At 35.5% G+C, this 13,873-nt stretch overlaps 1 protein-coding gene across 1 annotated transcript in view; it reads right to left on the bottom strand.

The window, feature by feature from the left end:
* The window catches only part of LOC146003086 (uncharacterized), a 44,025-nt gene that overhangs the window by 15,064 nt on the left and 15,088 nt on the right, over nucleotides 1-13,873 (bottom strand). The window contains exons 2-3 of the mRNA XM_083141256.1: nucleotides 8,811-8,972; nucleotides 4,834-4,961 (exon numbers count right to left, since the gene is read on the bottom strand). Coding sequence (XP_082997382.1) covers nucleotides 4,834-4,961; nucleotides 8,811-8,972 — 290 coding nt within the window. The remainder of the gene's footprint in view (nucleotides 1-4,833; nucleotides 4,962-8,810; nucleotides 8,973-13,873) is intronic.

Genomic DNA, 13,873 nt, shown 5'->3' with positions numbered 1-13,873 from the left:
ATTCGAGCTCCTATTTGGCACTGTGCATTTTTCAATTAGATGTTCCTGTTCTGAGAAACAATACAAACTTTCTTACATTACTTGCCATAGCTTTCTTCTTGTATTCACATTCATGTTGTAAACACGCAATATTTCCAGGTCAAACTTTGGTTCTTAACATGGATATAAATGCTAATTTTTACTAGGATTAAACTTTCTTCATGTTGTGTCTTCATCCATATTTATGATTTTCATTTTATTTTTGGACATTGGAGTTTCTATTTTCTAATAACTGTAAATTATTTTCATTATTTTAATTTGTTTTTCTTCAATTTCCTTGGGAAATATATGTTTTTTGGTTATTTATTGTTCAATGTTGTCTGATCATTGTGCATAAGGGAGACCCTGACTTCACTTGTTTTCCTCACTGCACAACGTGAGGACAAACTTCCATTGTGACATTTCTTGAGGAATGCCTACGTTGTTAGGTTAGGCCCATTAGGTTGGTTCACTTAGCATAAATACACTGTAAATGTATAATTTATGCTAAGATAACTAAACTCAACAACCTATACATAACATTGATTGATTTGGTGTTTTAAGTACACTTTATGCACACTAAGGCAAATTGGGACTGGACCTACAGTTTAAAGTGTGATCCGAACCACTATGTGCCTCCACCGGGTATCGAACCTGGAACCCCTTGATTACAAGATGACGACGCTCTTCATACATAAGAAATTAGGCATTTAACTTACATATTCATGCAAATTAGGCTCATTATGTTTCATTTTTAATGGAGGTTCCTCAAATTTAAAACTGTGTTTCTTTCCACTTCCAATGATTTCCTCACCAAAATCCTACATTTCTGTAATCCTTGAGTCATTCCCTTTCCAACGATGTATCATACATATTTGTATTAGAAAGGGTCGATTCATCATCCTTACCCATGATGAAGCTGTGGTGACATGTGATTTTGCTGAGAATTACTCATTTATCGTGCAGGATGAAGTACAAGGGTTCTACTGAAACAACTCAATGGCAACAGTTCATCCATTTGTAGTATGTCCCAAGGAGAATGAAGATATTTTAAAACATAAGAGATATGTCTTCATTTCAAACCTTGATTCACAACACAGTTCTTGTCCATGTTTTCCAAAGAAAGCTTTTAGATTTAGTGAAAATTGATTGTTTGCCAAACTTACAGAAAGTATATTCTTCTCTGATGGTTCAGCAGCACAATATAAGAACTGCAGAAACATTGGAAATGTGTGCAACCATCATTGGTGTCTGCTCCATAGAAGACCGGTATTTCTTTTGTGTACACTGGTGATAGGACATGTTCATGGTAATACGCAGCATTGATTTCGACATTTTTTGGGCCCGATCAATAGTCAGCTTCCTTCTGTAACGAAATCCAGTCAAAATCATGAAACCTTTGGAGAAACTTTCTTTACACTGATGCACAAAGTGACACTGTTCTTTAGCACCTGTCTTGTTAGTTTAACAGGTGCCTTCTTTGGATGTGATTTCGTTGGTGATGTGGGCTGTGGAGGCGGCTGCTGTGCATTTATTATATTTAATTATATCACAAACAGTGGCCCATCCTAACGCCAATTCATTGTTCCGACACTGTTCTACTATGTGGGGAAATGCTATATTCGGCATGGAAGAGTGACATAACGTACCCTTCCCAAAAGCAATTTGTTTTCAGCAGCATCCTGCCCACTACACCTTTACTTTGCGAGACAGCAGCTTGCACACTGCTCATCGTGTGCATGCAATTTGAGTGCTCTATGCAAACTGGTTTGCCAGGTGACGCTGTCTGCATGTTGTTCGGATGGAGACGAATCAGCCACTGTATATCAAATGAAAGCCCTCTTCAAAAGCTTTAAAATTAGACCATTCCTAGCCCTGTAGTTGAAACAGGTCTTTTGCAAATTGTATTTAAACTTTAAGTAGTGAGAGGATTTTGGAGAAATTTTGCCAATGTTCAAAATTCAATACCTCAAAAACAGGCAACACGAAAAATCAAAAAAACAATATTTTCTATATTTCAGATTATAAGAAACATGTATACCAAAAATTAGTCAAATCCATGACATCAAATTCCATTTTTTTTTTCTTGGTTGATTTGACATGGAATTACGCTTACGTAAGTTATCAAGGTTTGGGTTTACAATTAATTTAATAAACTTATCCAAATCATATCTTCAGGGAAGTAAGCACTATGTAATAAGTAGGGCTAGGATTTTTATGACCATTAATCACCAAAATATGCAAAATAAAGTATGCTCTTATGACCTACAATTGTACAAAATATGCACTATAATTTGAAAAATATGACCTTATAACTGGACTGTTTCAAACATGTATATCTAAATGCTGATATATTTTCACATATGTACTATTTTTAGTTCACTTTATGGGCCCTGAGTTGCAATGCACAATGAATACTTTCTCGAAATTTTCAAATAAAAATGTAAAAGATTTTGCTAGAGTCAAAAAAAAGCTCTCAAGTAAAAATGGGAGTAAGAATGAATCCATGATGATGATTTGTTGAAAATTCAAAAATATGCTTAATATGACCGAAAATCCATCAAAATATGCTCCATCATGTAGAAATGGCCAAATATGTCAAAATATGCCCTTAAAAAGCACCTTAATTTAAATAGTTTCTTCATAATATGAATTTCTATATGTTTAGGGAACACATCACCCTTACCCAAAAAGTATGCTGTCATGAAAATCCTAGCACTAATAATAAGTAAACAATCAATATCTTGTGAATATTATGTGAACTCTGGTGTGCCCCAAGGATCAGATCTCGGACATTTATTGTTCATAAATGATTTGCCATTTTATGTTAAGTATTCAATATGCCTTATTTACACTGATGATGTAAAATTATATAAAGAAATTACTAGTGTACAAGATACATTAAAACGATCTAAACGTATTATACGAATGGAGTTGTATGAATGATCTTAGTTTTAATATAAATAAGAGCTTTATGAAGTTAACAAATAAGATAAATACTATTCATTATACATACTCTATAAATGGTAAATTGCTACCTCAGGTATACGTAGTAAAAGACGTTGGTATTTGTATTGATTCTTCTTTGATGTTCAAACAGCATATTCCACATGCTCTTAATAACGCATTTAAATTACCAGGCTTTGTTATTAGAAATACTAAGAATTTTAGAAGTATAAACTGTATCACAACCATATACAACAGTATTGTAAGAAGTAGACTTGAATATGCTTCTATTATATGATCACCAATGTACAAATCACATGAAATACCGTGGAGAAATTTTTTAGGTATTTATATTATATAAAATATAATAAGAAAGTAGAACAATGTGGCACATCAAAATTTGATGCAAGAATTTAATTTTAAGAGTATTTGTAATAGGCGGAATATTCTGTATCACTTATACTTAAAACTGTAAACGGTATATTAGACAATAGTCATTTCCTCAGTCAACTATAATTCAATATGAAAAAAATTAATTTACGTGGGCGAAACTTACTGATTTCCAAAATACCTAAAACTCAAAAATATAAAAGCAGCCTATTAAGTAAATTGTGTGATTTAATACACTTTCAATTTATAACAAGGCCTTATATTTATCACTAACATTCAAACTATTAAAAAAATGATTGAATCAAAATTATGACAACAAATGCATTGTAATCATTTCGTAAACATTATCTTTTCCAATTATTTTCCATTATATTCTACAATTATATATCTATAAGTATTTAATGTATGTAATTATTGCACAAGCCTTTGCTCTTGTATGGTGAAAGACAAGTGATAGATCCTGATTGGTTATTTTGATAATTTGTGATTATGTAACTGATTACTTGTGAAATTGATTAATGTATGATTGTATATTTGCTAATTGTATTGTTTTGTTTTTTTCCTATGTGAATCGATCTGCCATCTGTAACTGGAGGTTTACCTCTGTTGAGACAGTAAATAAATTAATGAATTAATTAATAAATAAACAAATTGAACAAGTGTATGTAGCCACCTAAGTGGCCATGACATCTATGTCAACATTGCTGATGAAATAGTTCATTGAATTCAAAAGAGCCTGACATTAATTGTGAGCACACCGAGAATTGTCATAGCAGAATGTAAACAATCTTCACAGTAGATCTCCAGCATTTGTGACATTGACGTTTATAAGCACACATATTTTACATTAAGATGTGTATGTGGTTTTTGGGGTGTCTTTGTACATGAACAGTTCACACAAATGGACAGGACATAAAGAAGCAAAGTTATCTGGGAAAAGTATTATTTGATTTATTTATTGATTTTTTGTTTGAAGTTCACTTTATGCACAGTAAGGCTAATCGGGACTGAACCTAAAGTTTAAAGTGGAATCCGAACCACTATGTGCCTCAACCGGAAATGAACCTGGGACCCTTTGATTAGAAGACGATGACGCTAACACTGCGCCATCGGGAAGGCATGGAAAAGTATCATGAATAGAGCTCAGATTGTTTAAGTAAAATATTTCATTCTGAATTTGAATACAAGTTCATATCTAACTTACAAATTCTCAGCAAGGCAACTACATAATAAACACTAAATCATACAACATAGAGCTCGTAAATATTTCCTCATGAACATTAAAAAAATCCAGTAAAATATTTTTAATTACAAAAGAAACTTATTGCCACAAGAAAGTAAATTTTCACTTTTTATCAATCCTGTTATGTGAATTATGACTCATTTCAGAAAATGAAGAAGTGAATCAGTCAACATATGTTTTATAATTTCAAAATCCAAGCAACACTCAATGCATGTTACATTGAATCTGTTACATACCTTGAAATTTCTCCTTGGGACTTGCAGTTATTTCCAAAGCTAGAGTTAGAATCAACCAGTGTAGAGCTATTTTCCTCAGACTGATTGGAATCGCTGTCATCATTTGAAGTTTCACTCACCACACTGACCTGGGGAAAAAAAGTATGTACAAGAATCAACAGATGTAATATGAAGTTATGTTATAATTGACACTGGAATTACAATTACAATTCACAAGTTATACATGCTGATGCAGTTTATAGAGTGAACACGTTGAAGTCTGATGAGTTCTTGTTCTAGTTCCTCACATCCTTTACGAAATTCATCCCTTGTACCAAGTAAGAAGTACTTTTGGTTTGCTCCAGAGTTTATATCTAGCTTCTTCCAGCAAGACCACCACCATGCATTTTAAGGCGGTCATTTCAACATGGAGCCTCCCAACATGACTCTCTTATCGTCTCCATATAGTTGTGGCCAGCCCAGAACCAATGAATCCAGTTCAATATTTTGAATATTTGTTGATCGCAAGCAATAATTGGAACTGGCCTGGTTTCAGAAGCTTTACGGCTTTTTGAGTGACGTCAAATCTATCTCATATCATTGCGACTTATTTAGTCAACAGGAAACAAAAGAGGCAATGCTGTTAGATTACGTGGATGAGTTGAAGTTTGAAGTGCTATCCAAACTATGTTGCACAGTGTGATTGCTATCAACTCATCAGAGCTAATGCAGTTCAAAACATGTAAACACCAGGCAGTTTCTTTACTTGCAAGTTCTTAACTCATCCGATCTTGAAGGCTGAAAGGTTCTGAGCTGATGTCCCTCCCTCACTCTCTATGGCTGGAACAATGCAAGCCTTCCATCTGTCCCTATCCTGGGCAAGATCAATCCAATCTTTTCCACCTACATATACATATTTTCTTTAGATCCATCTCAACGTTATGCCTCCATTTTCATCTTGGCCTTCCTACAGGTCTTTTACTATCAGGTTTCCCAACAAGAATCCTGTAAACTCTTCTTTCCTCTCCCGTTCGGGCCACATGGCCTGTTAGGGCCTCCCCAATGGTGCAGTGGTTGCGTCATTGCCTTGTAATCAAGGGGTCCCGGATTTGATACCCGGTGGAGGAAAATAGTGGTTCGGATCCTACTTTAGATCTAGTCCCAATTAGCCTTACTGTGCCTTTCAGGGTTGCTACGCAAGTGGAAAACCGGGAAAAGTCACGGAATTTGGTTGGTCAGGGAAAAGTCAGGGAATTTTGCATATTTTCTGGAATTTACGCACATTTTGGAGTTCAGAAGAACCAGTTACAAAATGAATGAATGATTCATTTCCACTTCCGAATTCAGTTCTTGTGATTCCAGTCCCGCCAAAAGATTCAGTTCAGAAAGTTGTTCCTCTCGTCATTATGACTTCTAGTCAGTTACGTACAAAATTATGGTTCCTTTGCATTTCGATTCTATATTCATTCACTCTCGGATCTAGGTTATTGGATTCGTTACGACCGTTCGTTCATTTTGCGACTCGTTCTTGTGCACCTGTTCAAGACCAGAATTTGGAGTAGCGTGATATTTTTCCTTACAGAACAAGCTACTCAAGACGAAACCTACGCACCAGCCATCCTCAGAATTTATTGCAGAGAAAATGTTGCTTTAGCTTTGTGTGTGGTGAGGAAATTTCCTTTCTGCAAGAACACACCCGTTCGGAACCAGTTCTCTTTTGATACGTGAAGTGGAGCAGGATGGTGTTTGGACAGTTTATTAGTTTTGGATCTGCAATAACTGTATACTCCTTGAACCAAAGACAATGTAATACTTTCTGCCTTGAAGAGCAGAATTTCATGTAACTGGCTGTGGTTGACGTCACACTGGACGAGTGCGGACGATGAGTAAAAACAAAGGACTCTCTACTTCGTTTCTCCCGTGAACCCATTCTGTGAATTTGAGTCCTTCGTTTGTGACCTGTTCAGAAGCAACCTGAACAACTACTTCATTTGCTCGTTGTAGTAGTTTTTGCATTGCAGAGATGTGTTACACCCGAGAAATTAGTGATTTTATGCAGTATCAGTGACATCATTTTTTGAATATGCACGTGTTTTGTGCATATAGAACGGATTTATTTTTAAAAAACTGGTGCGAAATAGAGGAATTAAACGTACGCTGGTCACACATCGTTGTTAGGTTAGGAATGTTGGTTTGATGCCGATAGTAATTTTACGTATTTTTTGCGAGTAGAAAGAAATTATGCTGAAAAGTGGTGAAAATGGGCCCAAGTTCCTTTTGTTTTATTACAATTTCATCATGCTACAAATGCAACTTTTACATGGTTCGATTTCGATTAAGTATGTCTGTTAAGTAATCGCTAAAACTCTGCAGTATGTGTTAAGTTTTTGTCAATATATGTTTTTGTGGTTAGGTTAGGAATATCAGGTTTGGTTGTCTTAGAATTAAAATAAAGACCCTGAATGCACTCTACTAAGGTTCTGATTTATTTCTACACTCATTGCCACTAGTTTACAATACTTACTGTCGCTTGTCAACCGGAGAATACCTTGTCCGTGGGAAGCGTGTATGATTGCGTAAGGTCATTTTGAAGTTTTCTTTTCAACATAAATAACCTTTTTTGAATCCAAACAGTGCTCACTATTTTAAGGAACATTCAAATTTCGTGTCACAATGATTGCCAAAATTCTATGATAATTAGTCTTCCTGCTAGGAAAATTTGAAAAAAGCATAAAACATTCGGAACTGTTACCTTTTAATAGACAGATTTCGTTGTTTTCCGTAATATAAAATTGGTTCCAGCATGTGGAAATTTCAAATAATGGAGATATTTGATTCCAAAGTATGTCCCGCGTATATATTGTTTTTAGGCGTATGGTTGGTCACCGGCCCCTTTCACGTTCTGAATTTCCGAAATATGTACTATTTTCAATAAATTAAAAAATATAATCATTAAACTTATTGCATATTTTCTAAAGGTACATGACCTAATTTTCTGTTGTTTCTCTTTTGTATTGATATAATTGAGGTTGTATGCAAGTTACATTGTAAAGCTTTGATATATATGCCACATTTTTTTATTGATTTTTACACCACCTTAATTGTAATGACTTAGTGAAAATGGAGAAGTACAATAGTTTCTTATTTTTTCATTGAATAGCATTGTATTAATCACTTGGTAAATTTTCAGCTAATAACTGTGTATATTCATATTCATAATAATTAAGGTGCCTGCATATTTTATTGAAAAACATGAGGTTCAAGACCAAAAATCATGACGACAAACATGTCTGGAAAAAATTCATTTCTGATCTGGAAAACCTGGAAAAGTCAGGGAATTTCATAATCAAAAAATCATAGCTACCCTGATAAAGTGGACTTAAAACACCAAATCAACCAACCAACCACATGGCCTGTCCATTTAAGTCTTCTTTATTTAATTATTCTAATAATATCTGAACATGAATGCATATTATCCAGTTCTTAATTATGTAACCTTCTCCACTCACCTGTCTCCTCATCCCTTTAAAGTCCAAATATTTTTCCAAGGATTTTATTTTCAAATACTCTTAATTTATGTTCCTCTTTTAATGTAATGGACCAAGTTTCACATCCATATAATACTACGGCAAAATTACTGTTTTGTATATTTTAGTTTTAACTTTTAGTAACAAAGATGGAGGAATAATGTTAACATGGACCTAAAGGAAATCGGTAGGGATGGAAAAAGAGTATATTGATCTTGCTCAAGATAGGGAAGGATCGAAGGCCTGTATTGCTGCAGCCATGAACCTTTGGGTTTAAGAAGGCTAGAGAGTTAGTTAGTTAGTTAGCATAGAAACTGTGATGTTCTTCATTAAACCAACAGAAACATTACATCAAACAATGTGTTTGAATATAAACTACAGGAGTTAAAAGATTCATGCTCCTTTTCAGAAAAGCACAATTTTCTCTCTTGGTTGTACTACTTTGTATCTTTGTAAACTGATATTATTTACCTGTTCTGTCTCGCTTTGAATGACTTTCACTCTCTTTATGGATGTCACATCTTTCATTGCCATATCAGAAGTGACACACTTGAAGATAAAATCATGGAAGTTCTCAATTTCTAGCACACATTGGTTGCACAAAATATCTGATGAACCAAGTTGAGTTGCTGCCTGAAAAAAAAAAGTCATGTAATAAATAAATCTGCCCATTGCAGCAATAAATACAAAATAATATTTTCCAATATTTCAGTTTCATGTCTATATATGTACGTATATACTTGCACATGTCAGAGAAGGAAAACATCATTACAAAGTCTTAGATAAACATGAAAATCAACAGTATTTGAAATGCATCCCGATTGGAGATCACCAAAATCAACCCAGGCTAATGTAAATAAAAAAGTAGAACAAGTTCACAAGAAATAACATTAATATTAAAGAAAATATGGATCTTGAACTTGCTGCAGAAGTGAGACGAGCTTCTCGGGGTTGAGCATATTGATTGGTTAACTCACAACCTCTCAACCAAACATTCTGGCTCTAAGTTCCAACATGAGCATAAGTCTTTATTTGTGAGTACCTATTCATCCCCAGGCCAAGCTTCAGATACTGGGCAGGTACACAGGGTGGTGGATAGGGAAATGGTCTGTAGAAATGCAGACTAGGTGTAATGATGGCAAGACCAGAGTCATCCCTGAACCGAGGCGGTTAGGTCATCAAAGTATGGAAGTTTGGTACATGGCAGGACTACACTCATCAAATACCACAATGCTTGATAACGACCTGGTGCCAGTCAGTAAATAAGTGCTGGCCCTGCTGCCTTGCATGAAGGGATTAACCCTGACAGAAAACCATGGGTAGAGAGAACTCTGTAAGGCATCAAGCCAATACCTAAAGGGTAGTAAACCCAACACAAATCCCAGTCCTGCAGATTGGGGATTGAGGCATTGCGCTGACAACCCAATCCTTGGAAAATTGCCTGTTGTACAGAAACCAATCAATGAGACTCGGATAAGGTATGAAACTAGATGACAAACACGGTTACAAGTTAAGGCAAATGATATCAGGATGGCTACATGGAATGTGCAAAAAATACTACAGGGCTGCCAAATTGTCAGAAATGTTGATGAATTCATAAAGTATAAATTGCATGTTATGGCACTGCAAGAAACAAGATGGTCTGCGAGTGGTCAGATAGAAAGAAAATTTGCAGTTTTGTTTAGTAGTGTGAAAACTAGAAATCAGGGCTCTATAATAGTCACGTGAAGTTGGCACAACCACTTAATCGAAACCAAAGAACAAGTATGCCAATATTTAGTACATCATTTGTGCACACATGGTTTAGCAGGAATTTGTAATTCAAAATGGTTGTGCCAACTTCACACTAGCCAAATCACTTGATCGAAACAGATCAAAACCAGTACCAATATTTAGTGCATAATTTGTGCTAATTTGTGCATCCTATCTCAGAATTTGTGCATGCATGGTTTAGCAGGAATTAGTAATTCAAAATGGTAGTGCCAACTTCACACTAGCCCAACCACTTGATCGAAATGGATCAAAACCAGTGCCAATATTTAGTTCATATTTTGAGGTAATTTGTGCACGCTCCTATAAGGAATTAGAAGCATTAGAAATTCCAAGTTAGTAATCTCACCAACCCAACCACTTAATTGAAACGGATCAAAACCACTGCCAATATTTAGTGCATAATTTGTGCTAATTTGTGCACACTATCCCGGAATTTGTGCACACTCCAAAAATGAATTAGAAGCATTAGAAATTCTGAGATATTTATCACAGCAGCCCAACCACTTGATTGAAACGGATCAAAACCAGTGCCAATATTTACAGCATAATGTGTGCTAATTTGTGCACACTATCCCGGAATTTGTGCATGCTCCTATAAGGAATAAGAAGCATTAGAAATTCTGAGATAATTATCTCACCAGTCCAAGCATTTGATCGAAACGGATCAAAACCAGTGCCAATATTTAGTGCATAATCTGTGGTAATTTGTACACGCTATCCCGAAATTTCAGCACGCTCCTATGAGGAATTAGAAGCATTAGAAATTCTGAGATAGTTATTTCACCAGCCCAACTACATCATCGAAACAGATCAAAACCAGTGCCAATATTAGTGCATAATTTGTGCATGCTATCCCGGTATTTGTTCACACTCCTACAAGGATTTAGAAGCATCAGAAATTCTGAAATAGTTATCTCACCAACCCAAGCACTTCATCGAAACGGAGTAAAACCAGTGCCAATATTTAGTGCATAATTTGTGCAATCTATCACAGAATTTTTGCATGCTTCTATAAGGAATAAGAAGCATTAGAAATTCTGAGATAGTTATTTCACCAGCCCAACTACTTGATCGAAATGGATAAAAACTAGTGCCAATATTTAGTGCATAGTTTGTGCTAATTTGTGCACGCAATCTCAGAATTTGTGCATGCATGGTTTAGCAGGAATTTGTAATTCAAAATGGTAGTGCCAACTTCACATTAGCCCAACAACTTGAGCAAGACGGATCAACACCAGTGCCAGTATTTAGTGCATAGTTTGTGCTAATTTTTGCACACTTTCCCGAAATTTGTGTACGCTCCAATAAGGAATTACAAGAATTAGAAATTCTGAGTTAGTTATGTCATGAACCCAACCTCTTGATCGAAACGGATACAAAACTAGTGCCAATTATGCGTGCATAATTAGTGCTAATTTGTGCATGCTATCTCAGAATTTGTGCATGCATGGTTTAGATGGAATTTGTAATTCAAAATGGTTGTACCAACTTCACACTAGCCAAATCACTCGAGCGAAACGGATCAAAACCAGTGCCAATATTAAGTGCATAGTTTGTGCTAATTTGTGCATGCTATCTCAGAATTTGTGCGTGCATGGTCTAGCAGGAATTTGTAATTCAAAATGGTTCTATCAACTTCACACTAGCCCAACCATTTCATTGAAATGGATCAAAGCCAGCGCCAATATTTAAAGCATAATTTGTGCTAATTTGTGCACACAATCCTGTAATTTGTGCTTGCTCCTATAAGGAATTAGAAGCATTCGAAATTCTGAGGTAGTTATCTCACCAGCCCAACCACTTGATCGAAACGGATCAAAAAGAGTGAAAATATTCAGTGCATAATTTGTGCACGCTCCAATAAGGAATTAGAAGTATTAGACATTCTGAGATAGTTATCTCACCAGCCCAACCACTTGATCAAAACGGATCAAAATCAGTGCCAAGATGTAGTGCATAATTTGTGCTAATTAGTGCATGCAATCCCTGAATTTGTGCACGCTCGAATAAGGAATTAGAAGCATTAGAAATTCTGAGATAGTTATCTCACCAGCCCAACACCTTGATCGAAACGGATCAATACCATTGCCAATATTTCCTTCATGATTTGTGCTAATTTGTGCATGCAATCATTTGAATTTTTGCATGCTCCTGTAAGGAATTAGAAGCATTAGAAATTCTGAAATGGTTATTTCACCAACCACTTGGTCGAAATGCATCAAAACCAAAAATCAAATTTGAAATAAAAGTCGCAAAAGAAATAGTTATATTCTTCGTCATCATAATCTAAAATTTTATAACAATAATTTCTCAATTCGGAAAATTCTTTACGGCATACTCTTGTTTTTCCCACACTCTGCACTGAGTTGTTTAAATACTGTTATTTTTAATTATATTATGTGTTTGCTCAGTAATATTTATGATTAGAATTGCAGAACTTGTCTCCCGTTCGGAGAATCTGCGTATTATTGGTAGAGATAACCTCTCAGTTTAACTTATGTAAGAATGTTTTTTAACTTTGTGCTTTTGTTATTATCTTTATGCACTAGTTGTCTTCATTTTCTATCAATAAATGTGTACTAGTCTTTCGTTTGATATACGATTTTTTTGTTGTACCTTGTCTAAATTTGGGACTTTTTTAAAAATTTGATATTAATATTAATGCTTAATTCGTCACGAAATATACAGAGTGATTCTAAAGTCACTTACATTTTAGTGATATTGTGACAAAATACATTTATTTTGCATGTTATTTGAAGCAATGCTAACAGTAGAAGAATGAACAGCTGTTGTTTGAGTTCTTCTGTGTGGAATGACGGATGAACAGGTGCGGACGGACTTCACTCAGAAATTCAGAAAACCAGGCCCACCAGGCTGGTTATTAAGAACCTGGTCAACAAATTCAAGCAAACAGGTAGTGTTGTGGATGACGAACGTCTTGGTATGTCAGCCATAACACCACAAATTGTGCAAAGTGTACACGACGCGATCACACGTAACCCCACAGCATCGACCAGGCGACTAACTATCCTTAATACCAGCATCTAACAAATGTGGCTCATAGCATGGTGGATTGTGGCACACCAAGATTCTTACTATGCAAAAACAGGATGGGGTACCACACCATTTTGCAATCATCATTCCTGATCACCTAAACGAAGTTTTCACTAGTAGATGGATTGGGGATTTCGACCACCCGCTCGATCTGACCCACTTAAACTTTTTCGTTTGACAGTTTATCAAGTCTAAGGTGTACGAGGTTAAGATCCACAGCATAGCCCAGTTGAAGCAACTCATTACGGCTGCAGTTGCTGAGATTACACCAGCTATGTTGGAGAAGGTATATCAGGCTGTGATGGATTGTTGGCATGTGTGCCTAGATTTAAGGGGTGGTCACACTGAGTTATACTGATTTTTTGTCCTTCTGTGACATATGTTTCAGTACATATTGTATTTTGTACAATAAATCCTGTTCATGCAGAAATGTATAGTGACTTTAGAATCACCCTGTATAAGTTTACGTGCAATGCTCGTTGCAGGATTTAAGCATGCATAAATGAAAGGGCAGCTAAGTATCTTGGTATCTAAAAATTAATGTCTGCAGGCACGAATTATGATTATCCCTGCTCATATAAAAACCTCAATATTGCTTGTATCTATGAAAGGCTAATGTATTCAACTTAATGTATTTACACCCCTGCAGTATGAGAGTGAGTGTAAATGCTTGAATGATAGTGAGGGTTTGTGTAATTTGTCTATTA

This window comes from Lepisma saccharinum, chromosome 19 (assembly GCF_977018435.1).
Source record: "Lepisma saccharinum chromosome 19, izLepSacc3.1, whole genome shotgun sequence".
Taxonomy (NCBI): Eukaryota; Metazoa; Arthropoda; class Insecta; order Zygentoma; family Lepismatidae; genus Lepisma; species Lepisma saccharinum.
The sequence above is the reverse complement of the archived record's forward strand: the minus strand, read 5'-3'. Positions and strand labels throughout refer to the sequence as shown.